Source organism: Glandiceps talaboti, chromosome 22 (assembly GCF_964340395.1).
Source record: "Glandiceps talaboti chromosome 22, keGlaTala1.1, whole genome shotgun sequence".
Taxonomy (NCBI): Eukaryota; Metazoa; Hemichordata; class Enteropneusta; family Spengelidae; genus Glandiceps; species Glandiceps talaboti.
Genome location: NC_135570.1, coordinates 213,424 through 237,500, shown reverse-complemented (window position 1 = coordinate 237,500; position 24,077 = coordinate 213,424). Strand labels below are relative to the sequence as shown.

Here is a 24,077-nt window from a genome sequence, read left to right as displayed (position 1 = left end):
CCACCCTGAACAATTAGTTGAGATAATCTAACATCTGGTCGAATTCAATCATTACAATTATTTTTGGATTAGCAGCAGATGTACACAACATGATGTAGAAAGTGTTTCCCCACCTGTATATATATATATATATATATATATATATATATACTATATATATATATATATATATATATATATATATATATATATATATATATATATATATATATATATATTTATATATATATATATGTAATGTGTGTGTGTGTGTGTGTGTGTGTGTGTATATGTGTGTGTGTGTGTGTGTGTAATATCAGACTCGTCTTCTTTCATTTTTGTGTATGATAGCTCTCCAAGGTGATCGAGCACTCTACTTGGCGAAAGAAGAATGAAACTCTATGTATATATATGGTGGTATAAGATTTCGAAAGAATACTATGTTATGGCAATATGTATACAGCATGTGAGAACATTTAAAAAATGACTAGTTTGATGTGACGACGATAGTGAGTGTCCTCCAAAATATCAGTGGGAGTTGATTTTTGTACAGTACAGACCATCAGAACAAATCACAATGTATTATAAATTATAACTTGTGCTAGAATCAGTTTACACGTACGATACGTATAGTTTCATTGCGTGCTTTTTGCATACTTGATAGTTGTCTTACAGCATGTTGACAGAAAATTGCAATGATCGATTTGCAAAAAATTGTTCAGTAAGATGGCCGCGTCCAATAGTTACCATACTGTATATATTTAACTCGGAGTATGATTTCTGTCATTTTCTGTTTTTGTATCGATTGACAACAAGTTCACTCTATCACTCTTTTTTCCTTAGGCTGGAAGAACAAAATAGTATTTTTTTCTTCAGCTTTTTAAAATGTTGTTTAGATACCGTGTTGGACACATGCAGGTTTTTTCTGAATAACGTTTAGAAAATAGTTAATTGCACTCTCATTCGGCTTATTTATCGATCACTTTCACTCGACGTCCTGTTGTTACCTTGTTACGTAGGCTGTTTTATCCAAAAACAGAATTAAGAGAGAAATATAACAAAATGAATGATTGTACAAGTAGTCAAATTGACAGTCGATGTCGGTGAGTGGGTGAGTGAGTGAGTGAGTGAGTGAGTGAGTGAGTGAGTGAGTGAGTGAGTGAGTGAGTGAGTGAGTAAGTGAATGAGTGAGTGAGTGAGTGAGTGAGTGAGTGAGTGAGTGAGTGAGTGAGTGAGTGAGTGAGTGAGTGAGTGAGTGAGTGAGTGGGTGGGTGGGTGGGTGGGTGGGTGGGTGGGTGGGTGACTGACTGACTGACTGACTGACTGACTGACTGACTGACTGACTGACTGACTGGGTGGGTGGGTGGGTGGGTGGGTGGGTGGGTGGGTGGTCGAGTCGAGTCGAGTCGAGTCGAGTCGAGTCAGTCAGTCAGTCAGTCAGTCAGTCAGTCAGTCAGTCAGTCAGTCAGCCTGCCTGCCTCTGTGACAATCCGCCAACCTAGACATTGCGTCTTTTATGAAATCTGTCGACATTGACGATGAACAAAATATTCCCAACACTTCCAAGGGACGTAGATAATGTCACTCTACTCTGAATCTGTTTCCATTTAAATTGGTAATTAAACAAAACGCAAGGACGTACACGGATAGTATTCACGGTGTCTGGAAATGTAAAGTCTGTCTTGCTTTACCTGTATAAATATCTGGCAGCATACGTCGTGTTTTGCAATACAGTGTCTACATGAAAGATTTGTCACTGAATTGCAGGTCAAGAGTCACGGTAATTCGCAGATTGTAGTTTCTTTTTGTGTAACCAAATGTTTTAATATACGGACTTAGTCTCCTTAATCTGTAGTCTACATCAATATAATCGACGACATATGTTGCAACTGTCTAGCTGTTGTGTTTGGAGTCGTAGGGCCGTATGTTCACGGATATCTTCTCTCCACAAAGGTAGAGAATATTAGTTTAAAACGCCGATGATATTAGTCATGTTTAAGGTCTGTATTATGTACAACTATTATAAGTTTTACGTAACTAATACGCGTACATAACAATAAAAGGATAACTTATCTCAATTTAAACCAGATTTTAAAGTCACTTTCTCCATTTCAAATTTTAAAAAGTTTATATTTACTTACTATGCGAAAGGACAAAATAATGTAAAACAGGTAACTGACAGGTAACTGTCTGTCTGTCTGTCTGTCTGTCTGTCTGTCTGTCTGTCTGTCTGTCTGTCTGTCTATCTGTTCCTCCGCTGCGGCGTTGGTCTATCTGTATCTTCATCTATGTCCTTTACCTTGATAGGTTTTACATCATATTGGTACTTAACCGTTCCTTCCATTATCATAAGTCCAAAGAGTAAAACTGAAAAGTAGTGCAAATTTGTAAGGTACGGATTACTGAATGGTAGTATTTCATAGCAAGCCCTTAATATCAGTACATAAAATTCAAGAATGAACAGGTGCAAGCTATTCAGGTTGAGTGAAGGCGTGTTCATATGTCAATATTGTTATAATGAATACTCAAACATATGGATAACGTATAGGAACTGAAACAGATTTTCCTGTGCATGAAGTACAGAAATGATATTAAAATTCCAAAGTCTGCCAAATCTAGACGATATGTCTACTGGTAATATTGCAGATTATTTTCGTTCAAAAACATAATTGCATTAAATACTAAGGAGCAATGAAATTACAATAAAATACAAGGTGATAGACAAAAACAAAGCAGATATGGTAATATTGTCTTAGGTTGTCCTCCATTTACCATTAGTCCATGGTAATTAGTAAAATGCCACTCTTGTATTTATTATCACCAGATGTTCCGCCATAAAGAGATATTAGCCAAAATGTGTAACCAAACCATTCTTATTGTCACCCTATTTATTTACGTACATACTCATATAATATTAATTTTTAGCATCAAAATGTGATACATTCCAAACACTCAAGAAACATATATTTAACCTTTAAGCAAATTGGAGGGGTGACGTACTATCTTGATTTACTTTAAAGAATGTTGAAGTCTCATTTTCCACAAAATGAAACGTGTTTCTTTTTTTATTTTGACTTTGCTCTATCAACAATTTCCGGTTGCTGCTGTTGTTAAATGTCAAATACTGTCGATGGTTAAAATTAATGAATGTCGAATACATTAGTTCTCCGACACCTGTTATTTAGTTCTCCGACACCTGTTATTTGGAGGGCTATTGTTGGTTTAACGACTGGAAATGTCAAATGATCACGAGGTTGCAATTTAGACCTTAAAGAAATTGTGACTTTGAAAAAAGCAACAAATTAGATTTTGCCTCGGAATAAAATAAACGCTAATGCTAAGAATAAGACAAACGTTGGAAAATAAATTGATTTACTGAAGTAAGATAGACTTTGTGTTTTCTATAATTAGATACAATCATCTAGGTACGTCTGTGTCAATGTATTCGTTCTTCAAGGAATCTATTTTTGTACTGGGAGTTTTTTAAACCAGACTTGGACATGTCCTTTTATTCAAACTCATTTTTTTTAGTTTACCGACTGACTAGTGCTGAGACTGCGTTTCTTTTAAAATAATATTTTTTTATCAATTATGGGCATTCTATCTAGGAAATCTAATATCCTCGATTTCAGTATATCTACGTTTGTGATACAAACCAACTAATACGACCTAGATGAGTATATTACGGGTAAATCAATAATTCAGGGGGTGCGTTATATTTGGAGCTAATACGTTTAGCGACGTAAAGGTTTCACAATGACATCATTTGTAAACGTAAAAATGTTCACCGTATTATGTTGTAGACGGTTGTGCTATAAAAGCAGGATTTGCTCTATATGTTTTTCAAGTTATTTATGTCATGTCAGTTTATATATTCCAACCCTTCTTTCCCTCCAACCCTTCGTCCGTATGTTCATCCATCCATCCATCCATCCATCCATCCATCCATTACAGTGAGTAATTCTTACATTGATCTAACATTTCCTTTCATTTTCAGGTGGTAATGGAAAGACTAATAAACATGGTATAGATGGATTTTCTCGATCGTACATCACCGTCCATTCAAGCCTCGACTCAGTAAATATTCTAATGCCAGCATTAGTCTTCGTCTCACTTGTAGCTGTAGCAGTTAAACTCATACAACATTGCCGAAGACATTCTAGACAGGCAAAGCTTCGTTTGCGTCGAACTCAAACATCGAGACAGACGACAACTCATCGGAAGGAAAATGTTAAAGTGGATAGTAGTAAAGAAATGGTAGATAGAAATAACGACTTTATGAAAGAGATGAGGTATGTTACACACAACTGTTGAAAGTTCAAATAATAATCTATACATTGAGCACACCAAAAATATCAATCACATCACCGACGTCATTTGAAAAATGTCAAAAAACGTTTCGACTACGTATGCCGTTATTTTCCGCAACAATTATTACGATTAAAGTGTGCATGAAATGTCTAGTGCAAAGATATAACTATGCATTTGATGCAACCTTGTACTTATGCCGCCCGTGTAATTTACATAGGGCAAAAACGTTCGTGTTCAAGGAGATGAAACGACATTTGTTTTCAAAGAAATGCCACAATACAAGTCGTTCTCATCTTTTTTTAGTTCACTTGCTAAAAATTCCACACTTTGGCGAACTTGAAACGTGTCTAAGATTTTCCTGGCATATATTTACATTAATCTTTTATACACATATCTTGTTACGGATATATGGATACAGTTACTTTACAAAGTACCAAAGCATATGTATACCACGATACAGGCAGGTCATCGAGTGTAAACAATACACCTGTACATACATGTATACCACGATACAGGCAGGTCATCGAGTGTGAACAATACACCTGTACATACATGTATACCACGATACAGGCAGGTCATCGAGTGTTAACAATACACCTGTACGTACATGGAAGGTCGGAAACTACAAGTGGTGCCTGAACGTCGATGACAGCTGTCTTTAGTATGTTTATCTTATTCATATAACATAAAACCTTGTGTCCAGTCTTACTGAACTTGATATCTCATCTCATCGGAACTGCATGTTCAGACTGCATAGTTTGTAGTTCAAATAGTTCACGTGCATTTCGTAGTAGTACTAGATGCACTATGTCTTGCAATACCCAGCATTTAAAACCAAAAGTGAATACCGTAGGTCAACATCTACAAGTGATGCATTTACATCAACGTAGTACCAAGTGTACGTGTATGATTAACGTATACGTAGGCCACTATTGTTATTGGTATTTACCGTATTATGAGTACGAGGACATAAGCATAAGGGTTAAATATGCACACTACAAAGTATGAATGATTCAAGATAATTTACCATGTATAAACAACCATCTGAATACTTAGCCAAATACAAAAATTTTGTTCTGAATTCTATATTACTTTTGAAGTCAAGGAAATTTAAATAGGAAGTGAAGTACGGATAAGAAGTGTAACATGACAGGTTTAGTCGACCAAATTGATAAATGTTTGAATCTTCAGCACTATCTGTGGAGTGTGATGGCCTCTCCTGTAACATATAAAAACTGCATATATTTAGTCTGTATATATAAATCAAGTTGAATATATGTTTTAGTATTGAGCTTTAAACTTATACATTGCATTTATTGCAGTTATATTATATGTTTGCTAGTCATCTAACCTTAAGAAAATGTACATTCCAAATTATAAGCCGTGTTTTTTTGCCAACATGTTATGTCAACACAGTGCGTTTAAAAAGCAACAGAAAAAGAAAAATTATGGTCGAAGTGAATCAATTTATAATGTTTGATTCATTATCCCATGACTGTAATGACCATATGGTTGCATCGTAATGATCGTTAGTAACATCGCGACAAAAAACGTATGTTTTTGCTCTAGGTGTTTGGTTCATCCATCGTAAATATAATTCTATGGCCCGCAATTAATGCAAGATTCATAACCTTGAAACGGATTTCCAAGCGATTTGTAACTGTATGCAATTCGTCTGTAACTAATGCACAGAGTGTTGTAGACAAACGTGATTGTCAAATCAAACACCATTAATCAGCAGGCAATCAAAATACGATGCAAAAAATGAATAACTCAGTATTCAATTATATTTTAAGACAATGTTTAATTCAATGAGGCCAACTGAACTTATGAATAAATTGAATATCTTTTTAAAATAGATAAAAGGATTGAAAGGAAATGATATAATAAGAAAATGCAATATCTGATCAATGTCCCTAAAGAAAATATTATACAGTTCTCATGGAGACTTTATATTATCAATCTTATCCATTGATCAATATTATCATCAATACATTATTTGATAAGAAAAGAGAAAATACGTAGTGGTGGGGATTAAATAAACCGTTAAATAAATTATTCTGTTGTGCTGCATTAATCTTGAATAATATCAAATGTTAAAAAAAACCTATTTTTCGAAGTCACATATACAATGTATGTATTTATTGTAAAATTAATGATACTCCTATTTACTACTGTAGTGACGTCATATTTGTGGTTCCAGTGACAATGATTGAAAACACCTGACATGACATTTGAAATTATTCTGGAGTGTTTTTGACATCTATTTCCCCTGAGATGAATACATCCACCGATATTATGCAAATATGAGTTTATTATAAATATTTATTGATTTTCGTAGTTCTATAACTTTGCTGTCAATCAGGACCTTACAAAAGGATGAAGACCTTTGCGTGACAAAAATTAATATAGTGTACATTTAACGTTCTCAAAGATTAAATCTTGCATGAAATAAGTGTGTTCATTTTAACAAACTTAGATAATTATTTGACGGAACAATTAAGTTAACGATATTAAACTACATATTCTTGTAAAGCGTACACTATTTTAATTAATTTATACATTTATGCACAAAAGGTACAACATGTCCTATATAAAACGCTTTATCGAGTCATGGCGTACTGCAGTAAGTCGTCTACAATTTATCAATATCATCTATCTTATGATTTAATATCAATATGAAACTGTTCTTCCTTAATCAATCTCACAGTGTTATTGACAGTGTATCTAGCCGTGAGCAACAAATCCAAACGTTAATCCATAAGGTTTGGTGACATTTTGTGTTAAGTATACACTGAAGTAAATATTCATAGGAATATAATATCACTTCAGCCTACTGGTGAATGAAGTGTTTTATTCATGTTATTATATACCAAGTGTAGCTGCCGTATAATTCCGTAATGCATCGGCCCTCTGGCCATATTGGTCTTTTGACCCCAAGCCAATGATTTATGTTAATGTCTTACCAGCGATGGCGTTAGATCCTTGATAACTATATCTTCGTTCTGTTAAATCCTGTCTGCTGTCATGAACAACAATATAAATCAAGAAAGTTGATTTTCCTCGAATGTTACTTTAAGTATTTTCAGTACAATTTTTAAGGACGTTATTGTATTTTAAACCACCGTCCGTTAGCCCTCCAAGAAAAAAATGAAACTATGTACTCAGTGAAATTAATTTACATAGCTTGTACTAATGTTCCTATTACTATCTTATATATTGGCAGCTATATGTATCAGAGACATCACCTTCATCCACCATGTCACTGCCATTGTTCCTGCAGTCATTTAACACATTCTGGGAGTCGCCATCAGCTATTACATAGTAAATCAAGAGAGGAACCACTTGCGCAAAGTCTGGCTCAAAATTTGGATGCCAATGAAGAAAGTGATGTCGAAGCGCAAGTAACTAAACTTTGATGTGTACTGATGACCAGTTGAAAAGACATTAAAGGGTGCTCCGATTAAAGAACCAATGCCTTATGTCGTATTCTTACAAAGGCGTTGTTTGTGCGTGTTGATGCCAAACTACGACGTTTATGAAAGTAAACTAAACTCTGCTAATTCCGACCCTTTATTTTACTATCTAACCAGTATGAATCTTAAAAAAAGCATGGTCTTGAAACTGAAAAGATCCATATTCTTGTAAAAATCTTTTTAGGGGTCGTTTGAGAGATGGAGATTGTTATTTAGAAAGCATACATTTTTGATACCATTTCACATCATTTGATGTGATACATTTGATATTTCGATGGCTATCCACTTCGATTTTCACATCATTTAATGTATTTTAAATCATGCAAAATAGACGTGCCTTTTGCCAAATAGATTTCTGAATAGCGAGTTAAGTTGTTGTAATTAAATTTCTATAGTTCTAATGAGTACAATTTATAATTAGTATTATTTTACAACATTTTTCAAAAGCAATAACGTTATGGTATTTATATTGGTCATTATTCATAATTTATCCATACTAATATCGTATATATTGCTTCTGTGAGAAGTCGACTTTTTAAATTAGTTTTTGGTATCCATTTTATCAACAATGTGAAAATAACACTCGTAACTGCCTCGTTATTTTTCTCGTGGTCAACAACTCATTCATAATGGTTTTAACTTGTTATTAATGTTTTACTGACCCTTCATTTCTTTGACGAGTGTATCTTTTGTAAGCTGTTGCCATGAATGTTTTACCAACAATTTTGCTAAATAAAAGGGTGCTACGTATCTTTGAAATATGAAAGAGCGTTATTACATCTGAAGTTGAAAGCATTATAGCACATTGCTTCGAAACCACCTCGAGAGTGGAGAGTAAATGTGTTTTGACATGGTGCTACCTACCCCCTCCACCCGGGTATGGATGTATACTGAACAGACAGCTAGGTAAAAAATGAACGAAAAGACAAGTATTAAAATATGAGAGCGCGTGCACGCACACATTCATTCATTCATTCATTCATTCATTCATTCATTCGTTCGTTCGTTCGTTCATTCATTCATTCGTTGAGGAATATACAAGTAAAACCCAAAGCGCGAATCTCACCTTTACACAAATCAATTTTGAAACACTGCATTAGACGTCCTTTAACTAATTACACACACAGTAGAGGTTTATAATTTGATCATAATGCAAAGCAAAGTATTATATAATAAATATTCAGCGCAAAATAGTCCATATGTATTTTTGTGACATTTTGTGATCTTCACAAACCATAATTTATAGTGTTTATATCACGTGAATTGAATGATTACATTCGCATCAATTACACCTGGTAATACATTGGGTCTTAGACTAGTACAACGTGTCCATCATATGCAGGAAGAGATAACCAATTATTATTAAATAGCTTTTGCTTGGATAAAAGTCGGGTAGGAATTAGAATAGGCTTTGTTTTTTGTCGTATTCATATCTTCCATAATACAAATAATGACACACACTGGTTGTCATAAGCCATCAATTGTCCTGTCAAATTCCCAGTCTAGTGTGTTTAACGTTTACGAAAGAATAGCTGTCGACAATCGTGGTTTTAATCGCAATTTAAAACTAGATCTCCTATCTCTGCAAGCACCTGGTGCCCTTGAAGGGGCTGGTGGTTGTTTACACAATCGGCAAAAACCAATTTACTCACTAATATATATAAAAGAAAATTTAAGCATCTCCGGAGACAGAAACTTAACAAAAACTACTTTCTTCCTGAGGGAAATCACTGACATAGTTGAAGAGGAGGTCAACAAATAAGCAAATGTCAGACAGTTACCTTGGTGGCAAATATACGTACAGATATACGTTATTTGTAAAACAAACGTCAGACAGTTAAGTTAAGTTACCTTGGTGGCAAATACACGTACACATACATTTATGCCGTAGAAACTGTATCAGAGAAACAAAACGTCAGACAGTTACCTTGGTGACAGATACACGTATATATATATATATATATATATATATATATATATATATATATATATATATATATATATATATATATATATATATATATATATATATATATATATATATATATATATATATATATTCCGTAGAAACAGTACTGTAACCACAGAAACAAACGTCAGGCAATTACCTATAAACACATTAAATATTAATAGAAAAGCCATTAATGGCAATCAGTAAAAAATTAGACAATAATTTAAAAAACAGATAATCCAAGAATTGAATAGACTCATCATACTTATATATCATTTTTGACGAACGCAAATACCAGCTGGGATATAATGGATGTTAATGATAACAGTGTACACAATTTGATTTTGTCCTTGACGATTTCAGCTTTCATAACTAAATCTGTATGTCAAAGAACAACAGTATTCGGATTATTGAGTCCAATTATGACATTCGCCACTCGCCGTTTCCCTTGCCTCTCCCGATCCTCAGATAGATTTGTAAACAGTTTAATTAACATTGAACACAGTGTTACAGATGCGTTTAATATTGTCTTATCTTGATTTGGCATCGTAACAGTATCTGAGTTTTCATGCGGATTGTCTACCATATCATTTCAAAGACGAAAACTATAGATTTAAGAAAACCACGACACGGAAAATAATCAACCATATAAAGTTTTCTAGATAATACGTTTTTTAAGAAGGATTTTAAAAACAATAGAAAAATCATATTTTAGATTTCATTCTGCTTTGTAAACCTGTTCAAATGATTCATGCAATCATTTGGTTTGATACTTTACTCCTGTTAGTAGAATACTGAATACAGCTTTTTGAATTCAATCCCCAATTTTCTTAGAGTGATGTTTTCTTTGTATACTTCTGAAACTTAAAAGATTACATCTGTTAATTTATCAGAGTAGTTAAATAAGAACGGGACACACCCGCTGTTTATAATAAAGAGGCAAAAAATACATTTCTATGGATATGCATATGTCGTATCACTGCTAAGCAATAGGTTTTATAAAGAGTAAAATAGATAGAAGCTGAAAAGAGTAGCGGGTTTTAAAAGTGCACTTCATGCATGAAAGAGCCAGTTAAACTGTTTGCAAAACGCATTAGGTGCATTTTATATACATTTGTACTACCATCAGATGATTACTTCAAACTTCTTCCCACCTGATGGAAATTCAACTATTACACTATGTCTTTACTCTATTAATACACTAATGTGAATAAACCCTTTCAAGAACTAAGACTATTAACTTGAAGTAAATTGACGGTAAATTGTTTTATATCGCCGTGAATTTTTGGAAATATATGACACTTGATATTTCGCAGATAGAAACACACTATCCCTGAGGGAAATAATTAAAATACGAATCGTTTGTTAAAGTAAAAGTCCAGTCACGATTACTACTGCTTTAGTACACGTTGCTACAATCTCTGTCAGGAAAGAGATTGTGGCAAATGTGATGTCATTTCCTGTAAGGTTTTCCCACAAACCCTCACAGGAAATCCCTAACATGGCAGAACACAAGTGCAGTCGAGCTTCTTTACAAGTTTTCAAAGTTGAATAAGTACTATTTGAAGGTGCTTTGTTATCACACAAAAAATCAATAACAGTGTAATGATAACTATTTAAGCCTTATGCATTGGACTTCTTTATTTAAGTTAATGTGTTAGTTTTAAAAAGGAAGACGTATCCTTGGTTCACATTAGTTAATATACTATGGATTTGACGTGATTAAGTAAATACATGATGTAACTGATTTAAATCGATACCCTGAATACTAACACATGAATGACAACAGTGTATAAGGAAATTAAAATGGCCAAGTCTGTGACTTAATGACTGTTCGTAGGATTTTGTTTCAAATGTTAATATCCTTAAATCAGTACAACCTTATAAAAACAAGTTGATTTATGCCTAGCTACCCATAGCGATCTCTAACAGGTATCAATACGTGGTATAAAGACATAACGGTGTAGTTAGTAAATGTTTGGAAAAGACTACAGTCTCCGTGCGCTTTATACCAAGCCCCCACTTTAAGCTCAATCACTTCCCAATCAATGCCGATTTGCTCCTCAATATGCTGTGGTGGGTATTTACTGTATACTGTACATTTGACTGTCAGTTAAGTTATACTTTCAGCATCTTGCAACACTATCTAAGAATATTAGTATTTGAAAATCCATTATGCCGCTGGGGAAATTACCGTACATTAAAAAAAAAGTACAGAGACTATAAATTATACATAGGTCTGGACCAATTAAATGATTAATATCCAGCCCCATGGGCATTTGATTATGTGTTAATTACTAATTTGGATTATTATGTCAAATGCAACAACGTGATTTCGAACAATAAAAATGCACATAATTTGTTTTCTCGCGAGTGGGGCAAGCAGGAGTAATATATATTATTATGTATTTAGTTCTACGAGCTGGTAGGTAGTGGCTATACTGCGCATATGTTATAATATGACACGAAGCTTCACTGATAATTAAAGCAGTAGGGTGAAATTTACTCCATTCCTTAAAAAAGAGATGAAAATGAATAAAAGAAATGTGAAAAAACGACAAGAAATAGCATCAAAATTAAATATGAACTTAATTATGATCTAACTTCAAATAAAGGCAATATTTTAATGGCCAAGGTGTTCTGCTGTCTGAATAATAACATTTATGCATATTGCATGATGTACTGTATTGCTATCAAAACAGTCTGATTAGTCATTAACTGATCAAAGTCAATAGATTGATCGATATAAAAAGTCCTGTGGTAGTACAACTCAATATGGAGCCCTTGGGACATGTTTTACGACGCCTTTGAATAAGACTTATGAATCTTTCACAATTAACGACAGTGAGTTACACTAAATTAAGAATTAATCCGACATTGCCCGATGCATGCATGACAATTACGGTAAATGCATTAAGATTGAAGTTGAAAGTTAAACATATCCTTTAATTAAACATCACTCTGTCAGAATGAAATTTATGGATACATGTAAGGTATATAGCTTATTATATGACCACGTCTGTTAAACACATATCCATCAAGGTCACAAAGGAAAGGTTAATGACAGTTGGAAAAATCCGGAATTTATATTTTGTACCTGAATTACCCCATGATTTGTCACTGACATTTATGTCAGAGTTAGAACATTTCAATATAGAGGATATTTAAATGTGCTTTTGGACATCTTGGAACATAAAGAATCAATATTTATTTGATAAATCAGAAAATATAATAAACCAAGTCAACCAGATATAAAATCATATGTACATTAAATTATTAAAACAATATCACTTAGAAGATCTTACAATAATGTTGTAAAGTTTACTAAAAAGATATTTTTATCAACGAATCTTCCCACAGGCATTGACCCGATATATAAAGGTGGATCATCCAACTTTTGCCTTGGAAATGTGAAAATGAAGATAGTGGTATGTATTTATAATTTTAAATTTCGTCATACCAGCAATAGTTTAGTTTGACTGAACATCTGAACACCATACATACGTCTAAGTACTTCCCAAAGTAATGATAAAAACAGGCATTGTAATTATCTAAGGTTAATATAAATGCAAATATTGGCAAAGAGTTGTTTATTTCCTTACTTCGAGAACGCCCAAAGTTATCCTAAGATATAGTAATAACCAACACTTGTAGGTAACGGATGCGTTCTTCATCAGACATCACCTATTTGCGCCATTAGGAAATGATACATGCACAATTCTAGGTTAACATTTCAATCAATCAAATTTTATAATGACTATCTCTATAAATAAGTTTATTGATATGTTTGTGACGTGATATAGCTATAAAAATATGACGTCACTATGCATGTAAATCAATGTGTGTGTTAACCATTAAATGTAAGCAATGGAACAAACTGATACAGTATCCATACAATTTATTAATGAAGATTATATGCCAGAGGGGGTACCTACCCGGCCCACTCTACTACAATTTACGAATCGTGCCCTGCAAGAAATTGAATGTCGCTGGATTAAACGGATATGCATATTGATGAAGCCTATATGAATAGTATAATAAATTAGCAACTCGGTTTGTTGTAACTTTGTATAAAACATGGGAGCCTGCAAACCTGAGTTGAATTAGATATTATTCAAATGGATTATTTTCTCGTTCACTGTATTTATAGATTACTATTTTATTATCATTAAATATTATACATCTTAGAATTTAGTGTTTTTAACCATGCATGAATTCGTAATAATCTTGAAAATAGGAATAAGCTTACGATTGATAAAATATGAAGGCCATTGTACCTAGAGAGAATTCTTGGTAATTCTTTACGTCATACATTGATTCAGAAATGATATATTAGGTTGCACAGGATGAGTTACTATACCGTACGTTAATAGTTAGTGTTACATTATTGGCTTCTCTTAGGTTGAACGTTCCATAGATAGTATTCGAACAGGTAAATATTTCCCTGCCTGGATGGAATGACTTGTTTTACTGTCTCTGTTGATTTAACATAGGTGTGATGTGAAGTAAAATTATGCTAATTCAGGTTCGATACACAGTGTTGAATATTTATTACAAATTGACAGTAATTTCCATGGGAAGGATTTGAAGACTTGTAAGCTTAGAATAATGCTCCACATTAAGCGGCAGATGGTATCAATATCCTCCTTTCACTGCAAAGTCATTGTCAAGGATTTGTATTTTCTGAACAGTACTCACTTGTATGAAATGAAAATTGATAATTAGCCAGGACGTGACCTCGCACTGAATTAATGCGTTCGTGCTCATAGTTTATGAGCGAGTGTATTAATACTATTTTAGCATATTGGTGGTGTCCAAGCATGTTTTCGATGACATTAAAAACCGTCGCCTGGGGCGTTATTAGTACATATGACGATATAATAGCTGTATGTATGTATGTATGTATGTATGTATGTATGTATGTATGTATGTATGTATGTATGTATACTAACTACATTATGTCATAGAATCGTCTACATACTATGCATGAATTCTAGGTCTGAATTCTACTAATAGTGTTTGGTGATTAAAGTACTTTTCAGTTATTGTCAGAATTTACATAGAATACTACACGTACCTTATTCTGCAACAACAAATACCACTTCCCTTCCACACCCAAACAAGTAACAAATAATGAGAGTATATGTTCTTTTTGAGCTCCTTTTTACACCAATGTTTTCGATAACAAGTGAGTCAAAGTATAGCATCATAAGCAACTTTAATGGTTCCTGATTATCCAAAGGTTACACTGAGTTTACTTCAGGTATATGCAAGTTAATGGTTGGAAATTAACAAATGTACATTTCTTTAATCCCTCCATGTTATGAAGACAAGTAGCATTAGAAGCTTTTGTAGTTAAACGCAATGTTGTAGTTTATTAATATTCAGTGTTATTTAATCTCAACGTACTCGGAAATATCATACACAAAAGCAAAACATATCTTGATTTATCAGATACCTTCATACTTGATACATTCAATTGACAAATATTCTTTTTTTTGTCCTGGTGATATTAACAGGATAAAGTCGAGTGGTATTTATATAGGTGGTTCTCAACAAATGTGCATAAATGAGATAAGGGACAAATTCAACATACGAACCATCAAATACATGGGAATTATGTTGAATACCGGGTGTTGGCTGAACATTATAGTAACGGTGGTCCTGTTTGTTACAATGGCAAACTATGAGGGAAGTAATTTATTCATCAAATGTTGGAACTGCATATAGTGGAACATAGAGGGATGGGATTAGAGGTGGTGCCAAATACTGTAGTTGTATTCAGTATATCATAGAAGTAGAGTGATTGTGGTAATAGTTAAGCCCTCAATACTATTGATATGAAGATTTTGACTGTCTAGTAATTATCTGTTATTTTGTTGACGAGGGAAGCAATTATAGACGTGTTAACGTTATTAAGCAGGGTTTGCACTTTGTATACTGAGTAATATCAACTGGAAGACATTCATGAATTTATTAAAATAAATGTTTCTTTCTTGTACAAAGGCAGGATAGCATCAATGAATATATTTAAAGCTCACTCCAGTGACCATTATAACATTGTCATGTGCACTGAAACGTAATAATATCTGTGTATATGATATCGTTCAAGGTATAATTTATCCAATATTTATCATGATATAAATTATGCCTATATCTCAAAGGATTCCATTGACAAATTGACTTGAACTGAAAATATAGCAAATGAAAAGACGAACATGGTTACTTGATATTCTGTTTCAAAGTAACTCTTTGAAGAAAATATGACAAAATAAATACTAGATTTATATAGTCATAAGAACAGTGCGTAAATAAAAGTCATACATTGTTCGAATTAAAGCCTGTTACATATATAAACATATATTATATGTCCATAATGACATATGTGGTTGTCAGCTTCGAAACCCCACTGGCGCCAATGTGACATGAAGAAGCAGCTGCCAAAGCTTTAGTCGATGTGATTATTGTTGAACATACATACATTTTGTCTAATGCAAAAATTCCACGTACTGTGGATCAGTGTTTGTTACCTGAAACTTAACAAAAAATCCACGTACTGTGGATCAGTGTTTGTTACATGAAACTTAACTATCACAGTGTTATCTCAATGTCACAAGGGGTATAAAGAACATAACAATTAGCATATCTCATGTATTGCATGCTGGGAGAAAATGAATCATGGAAAGATCACAAAATCAAGTGCCTCAGCCACTTTTATTATCGAACAGTAAAATGAATAAATGACCTATGTTTCGATGGAGCCGTTGATATATGCAGTAAATTTAACGATTTCAAACACATGTCTATGTGAGTGCAAAACATTCTAAATGTACGAACGGAAATGTTTGCCTCTCTGACTATTCCTCAATATACTATTTCAAGGAAATTAAGATCTGATCCGAATTGCTTCATTTTAAACTACTAATAATCTTCCATTTTTGGAATTCTGTAGAGCGAGAGCGTTGGTAATTCTTTGGGTCTTTCATGCTTCCCATTTTCTTGATTAATATTCACTTTTATGGCGGTAATTTGACCCTTTTCTTTGGGAGTATATTCTGTTTGATCAGCTGCTTTCTGATGAAATGTCAAAAGTGCTTTAAACATATTACATTTTCAAATAGTTCATACACAGTAACTTAGTGTTATTATTAAACTAGGGATTTAAGTTTACTGATGTAGCAATTGTTATTAAAATATCGTATTGTGCCGAATAGCCTTTCAAATCTATTGACAGACACATCTTTGGGCAAATAATGAATTGACACACAAATTTCACATTATGTTGGTATAAGTAGCATTTTTTTAAACTTGGAGTTAGAGATTCAATATGTCTGCTCTCATCTTTTGTCAAGATTCGTATTACCATTATGGATAAACACAGAAAAAAGTATTTAAATCGCTTTCCCTTTCCAACCATCTCACCAATTGGGGAATTATTTTTCAAATTAGAATTTTTTCTTCTGTAAGGAAGAGATGTATGTAGTGGGTGGAAGTCTGTGTCTGTGTGTCTGTCTGTGTCATCGTTTTCTCCATAACGGCTTGCTCAATTCAAACGAAATTTTGAAGACGTATTTCGTAGGATAATGGCAAGACTTGATTAGGTTTTGGTAAAATTCCCGTGAATATTAATGAGCAATTTACGTAATTAATGGTTTTTAGTAATTAGGCTATATCTCAGGAATGCAAGCTTCAGATTCATTATAACTTGATATACATAAAAACTTTGCCCTTACGGAAGGCATTCAGTTTAAATCTGGTTATTTAATATATTAATCTTTCAAATAATCTTTTTAATATATGATTCTTTGCATGCCATTGGCAACTTTCTCTTTGATTATTAAATTTTTATCTGTCCCTTGGTGTTCCAACGAAAAATTGACAAATGCTGTCACAACAGGCGAAATTCTCTAATCGAGAATGTTGAATTCGTGCAAAGTAATCACTACCGTTGTGATTGTTATTTTGAAGATATCTATATATGTTATTACGAAATGTATGATTCAATAACAACAGGAAAGAATTTGTCGAGTGTTATTGTCACCCAATGTAAGTGTTGTTTGTACCTTCATATATCTAATAGGCTAATGAAAATGATTTCCCAGTTTACTCTATGCTCATCGATTGAATGACTTGCTGATTACTATACTATGAATAGTGGGCTTACATGATATCAAACCCTTTTGATATCAACTAAGTCACTCTGTCATTATCTTGCACGACCCCATTCACTCACTCACTCACTCACTCACTCACTCACCCACCCACCCACCCACTCACTCACTCACTCACTCACTCACTCCCCACTCAGTTAGTTCACTTTCTGTCCAACTTCTTAACAATAAGTAACAATGTGATTGACAAGCAGACATGTGACTGATAATTATTTCAATGTTATATCATTAAGATATATAAAATGAACTGCACGTAACAATTAACATTATCTCAGCGCGTTCCCTTATATAAAGCCCGAAAATAATAAATAATCTAATAGCTGATCGCCTCGATTAGATGATACGTATATTGCGTGGAATCCTCACTTCATTACACTTTACTAGATTAATCTGTACTAAAGGTGATCTCGTGGTGTTGCGATAACCTTTCAATGTCAATTATTTGTTCACGGTTTCTTTCAATGATAGGCACTCACTACTCATCAATTACCAACCATACGATGAAAATATATGTTTTCCAGTTGTATATGTCTTAGGTTTTCGATATTTTTCTCTTGCCGATATTAACATACGCACGCACACTTTAAACATGAAGTGTAATAGTTTTATCATTTCTTATGAAATCTGCAGTGTGTGATAATTCGAGAGCTGAATGAACGGAATTCAGGGTTATCATAAATAGAAGTACTTTTCATTCTCACACAGTTGTGAAGAGGAACTTCAAGTACTCTTAGTTGCTGTGAATTACAACACTTAATATTTCAAGTACACAATTAATTCTACTCTCACTTTATTACATACACAATCAAACCGAGTAACACATCATGTTATCTGCAACCCGTTCTCTTTAATTGACACAAATACATTTTTCATATAATGTTTATTTAAGTTTGATTGGAAGATGAATGCCAAATAATGCTTCTTTGAAACATGAATTGCAAAGAGAGTGACATACTCAATATTGTTGTTGTCTGTAGAGCTCTTAGCAGAACGATAAACACGTTCACACACTATTGATGGAAATAGAATTTTCGGTTACCGTAGTAGTAAGGCTAGTGACACCTCCAAGGTAGGGTAATGGTTGTATTATCATTATAGAATGACTGGCCATTAGTTACAAATTAACGCATTTATATTCTTCAACAAATAAGCACATATTCAAAACATACATGCTATGGCATTATAAATCATGTTTCACTATTTTGCTATGATAGTATACCAAGATCATTCTTAATATAAGATATGTTGAAATGTCAGACATCATGTTTTTAATTTAAAAGATAATATATACATTATAGTAATTTCAATAGTACAATTACACTTGTAGCTGAGTATGACATTTGAATAATCAACATGGAAAATATTTTTACTTATAAGTCCTAAATCTATTTCGCCAAAAACTGTTTGTGAAATCAAATCGACTGTTCAGTAAAATCTATTTGACATTTCCGTTGACTTTCAAGATGAAGAATATAATCGAAATTCATCAAATTTACTACCATCTAAATGAACTATTTTGGCCGTAATAAGAGAGGACGGTTGTGCTTGTAAAAATAGAACAGTCAGAAGTTGAACTACATCTCTCGATTACTCTAACATAATTTTGTTTTAATTTACGTCTGTGGAATGAGATGTACTACCTATGAAATAGCTTGCCATTTCACAAACCTTTATCAACTTGCAAAATCAATCACTGTTTAAGTCAGATACATATACGTTTTATACACTTATTTACCATGTAAGCTTACAGTTTGGAATAAAATACATTTCATTTCATTTCATTTCATTTCAAAGACATGTTATGTAGATTCTCGTAGTAAACGTCCTATCAAGTACGTAATAGCATAGTTTGACATTAAATTCTCCTCACAAATGATATGTAATCAATATTTCCAAAACCAGGTCAGTTCAGAACAAACATTCTGTTTAATATCAAAATCGACCCATAGCCTCATTATCATGAATTATAGATTACGGGTGTTCTTTCGATCAATAAAGAATAACTATCGTTCCCAAAGCTATTTCCATCGGCCAATCAATTTCACTATTCGAATAATTATTAACTATTATTCAAGGTGCGCATCGCATCAAAACATAATTTTTTCATAGGCAGTGTTGTCAACAGTCAGTGTTTTGTTAGTCAAATCGATAGCATACATCGATGTGAGTAATTCAGTTTGTATGGTTTGTCAACTTGATAAATAGACAATATTTGCTTAAGACTTTTTTCAAGACGGAGAACGATGAACGCAGTTTTAATGTATCATTTATATCATTTACAGTTAACCTTTGGAACAAATCATACCATGCCTCTTTTTGCAGTGGCACAAGCTGAGTTTATAATATTGTCATTCTGTTGATAAGCTTTATATAAAACGTCATATTATTCCAATATTATATTTTTATGTCGTTGTAATGTAAATCGTTTTCTGCTTTCGTTTACATATTTAAACATTTTTGTTATAACACATCGAGCTCTTACATCCTCCATTGGCCGCCTTAGATCATGCCACATGGTAATAACTAGTTTCCTATGGTGACCTAAATATGCATACAGTGGGCACTATTAATCTTCTATTCACGCTAGGGAACTTGTACTAGCACAGGGGCCCTGACGTTATGTTATAATGGTAAACAAAGTTGCGTCTACAGTTTACTCAATTTTGAATATTGCTAATAAAAATCCAAACTTCCAAACTACAATTCGTGCAAAATGTAATATGCATTTACACAATATCTGGATGAACTGAAATAACTTTAGAAAATGAACGGTACTCCGATGGCAACGTACGGGTCAAATCTGCGTTATATATAGATTATTACATTTGCAACACATGTTGAATGTCATAATGTAACCCGGGTCAAAGGGCTGGTTGATTATTTTTATTACAACAGACTGAGTAATAACTTTGCAGACCGACCGTAGCTGTAATATCCTTTCAGCTATCTATCCATCAATCAACATATCCATCATCTGCCCGTCTGGCAATTCGTCTATACCTATCTACCTACCTACCTACCTGCTTACTTACCTACTACGTGCCTACCTACCATACATACATACATACATACATACATACATACATACATACATACATACAAGCCATTTGGGTGTCTTATTTTAAAATCTCTGTAAAAATGCCTGACGTAGTCGTGCCCAGTTGTTAATGTGATCTTGAGGTAAAGCATTGTACCAACCTTCCGCCATATATTTTGAAAAGAAGCTGAAAAGATGGAGATTTTATTCATTGGTGTAGCCCTTCAAAGCAACGTAGTTTTCAAACTTACGTAACAATCTGGTAGGAATTTGATCATGTTTACCAGTGAACTTCTCCGGTAAAACTTATTGGGTTACCATTAAATTCGTTATTCTAGTCTCTAAATGAGCCATGCCATCCTCAGCTTGTCCAGGTTGATTAGCATTACCATTCTGTTGTTCAGGTTGTGGCTGTTGGAGTAGTGCCGGTGGCTGTGGTAGTGGCGGTGCTAATTCAATGTCTGCTTCTGCCATCGTTAGGTGTCTCGTTGTCATCAAAATCCGTCCAGAGCATAAAATCATACGTTGACAAGCCCGGGATTCAACACCAGTGTTACGTTCTGGGGTTGCTTGATATTACGTTTCTGTGTCTAAGTAGTGCAGTTGTAGGTAGATCAGCAGAACGTAAACGATTCTCCACTCTAACTATCTTTCTAGGGTACCAGGATCTAACGAGATGGTCAAAGTTACGAATTAGCCACACTGATATCGTCACTCATACGTACGCTCTTACACTCAGGCAGAGAGAGACACCGCACACCAACAGTTGCGTTGTAATTCAAAATCTAAGAGTAAACTTTATTTCTCCATGTCCCTATAACATATAAGTTCTAGTTGTCACCTTGAAATTATGGTGATGTCATTATTGTAAATATAGTTTGCCATAACTAAATGATCTCTCATCTCGATTCATTGTTCTAGAAGACACTGTGAACTTTCCACCAGAATATTTAAGATTGAGATTAAAGGCTATGTCATATGTAAATTGTTCACGTGTAAGACAAGTGTTGATCACGCCATTGGAAAATTATTTATTAATCTGAATTCGATAATCAACAAGTTATCTTGTTTACAAGTACTAATCTATGTTGTTTAATCAAAACACTTAACATTTGTTAGCTACTAGAGATCAATAGAATTAGCAGACAAATCAACATATTAGTAGATCACCTCCTGTTTGTAATTAAGTAGCACAAAGGTAAATTATACATTAAATTTGGTTAAATATGCCAATATTTCAAATATGACATTTCTGCATACATTAATATTCAGTTGTCAAGACGCCTATCTATGCCTATCTATTAGATGCCTATAGAGATAATACCACTAGCAATAACTCAATTAAGGCAATTTCAAATCACAGAAGTTAGGACTTAAATGCAAGACAGCTGTATAAAAGAATATTTGTATGAGTCCATTATATGTTTTCAGAGTGGTAAATTACATTTTCGACATCCCACTGGGGGCTCGTTTAGGGGTCATTTCTGTAACCTGAAAAAGGGATGTATCTCAATACTTCGATACCCCTGAGAAAATAGAAAATAAGCTGCTTTATACTCTGAAATAATATTTTACGAGTATATGTACATTTGAAAGGATAAGAACTGCAGGGGTTGAATGTATATATAATACCCAGAAGTGATTAAGGTGTGAAAATACCTTACTTTACTTTATCTCCTGTGATTTGTGAGTCACAAACTTTCATTGATAGGTGATTGACATTTGAAGATGTTGAGGTAACAGAGAATGTTATTACGTGTGTGGTGACGTAGATAGATGTGAAATTACCACCAGCGTATCGCTAACAAATAAAACACCGTGTGGTAAAGTATCAAGCATCAACAAACGTTAAGGTAGATTTTTTGGAATGTTATCATGGCTCTCACATTTTTAAATGTTGCTGGATTTGTACAAACCGTATATCATTACGTAACGTAATATTCCCTTTTCTCCCCTAGATATTTAAAGGATATATGCTTTCCAAGACATGCCATGTGTAGCAAGATACACGTTGCTATGGGTAAATGTGCAGAACAAAGATGAACCATAGATAATGTAGTGACTGTGCTACGATATACCATAGGCTAGGGAAAGTATATTTGCTACGATATACCATAGGCTAGGGAAAGTATATTTGTGACATAAAAATAGGATTAAAAATAATACCTTGTCCATTTCGTATAACATACCAAATTTAAAACATATAAACAAGAACCTCTTACAACGACCCGCCTTCTCTATAAATTGAAGCTATAGATACAAAGACGGTAATGCTTATAGCATTCGCCATGTGCTGTTGTACATTGCGGGTAAATACACTAGACAACTAGAACATTTGTGCGCGTCCCAGCATAGACAGATAGATAGATAGATAGATAGATAGATAGATAGATAGATAGATAGATAGATAGATAGATAGATAGATAGATAGATAGATAGATAGATAGATAGATAGATAGATAGATAGATAGATAGATAGATAGATAGATAGATAGATAGATAGATAGAGAGAGATATATGTATGTCTGTCTGTCTGTCTGTCTGTCTGTCTGTCTGTCTGTATGTATGTATGTATGTATGTATGTATGTATGTATGTATGTATGTATGTATGTATGTCCGTCTGTCGATCCGTCCGACAGCTTGTCTGTCTCGCTATACTTCTGTATATTTGTCTGTTTATCTTGCTCTACTATGAACATCGAGCCATACAATATTCTTGCCCTAAAACTACACATGGTGGCGAAAATACACTCGACGAGTAAAACCTAGCTATAGACAAGAGATGTACAGATATTCTACTAACAATAAGAAACGATTTTACACATGAAACAGTTAATCATTCACACTCATGTCACATTCTTTGTGAACAAAGGTTTCTGTTTATCAAAACGAAAATGACATGATGACGAGGAAGCTTGTCCTGAATTTCAAAGACTTGGCCAATCACACCGTCAAGCTAAATTGACGTCAAATTGACACAGCGGTGTGACTACAATTACTGGAGGATTTATCGAGGAATATCAGTTGAAACATGACGTGAATTATAAATCCACAATATTTTATTGATGAATAAGTTAAAATGCGCAAAACTGACTTTTAAAATATCAATAATTTGGATAGAAATCAATCTTGTTTTTCGTCTTAAAACATG

At 33.6% G+C, this 24,077-nt stretch overlaps 1 protein-coding gene across 2 annotated transcripts in view; it reads left to right on the top strand.

Annotated features, from left to right (window-relative positions):
- LOC144452263 (uncharacterized) overlaps positions 1–8,334 on the top strand; it is a 23,931-nt gene extending 15,597 nt beyond the window's left edge. For both annotated transcript variants that reach the window (XM_078143326.1, XM_078143325.1), the window contains 2 exons: positions 3,977–4,271; positions 7,517–8,334. In XM_078143326.1, the coding sequence (XP_077999452.1) occupies positions 3,977–4,271; positions 7,517–7,709 (488 nt within the window). In that variant the 3' untranslated portion in view covers positions 7,710–8,334. The remainder of the gene's footprint in view (positions 1–3,976; positions 4,272–7,516) is intronic.
- Positions 8,335–24,077: the final 15,743 nt, after the last annotated feature.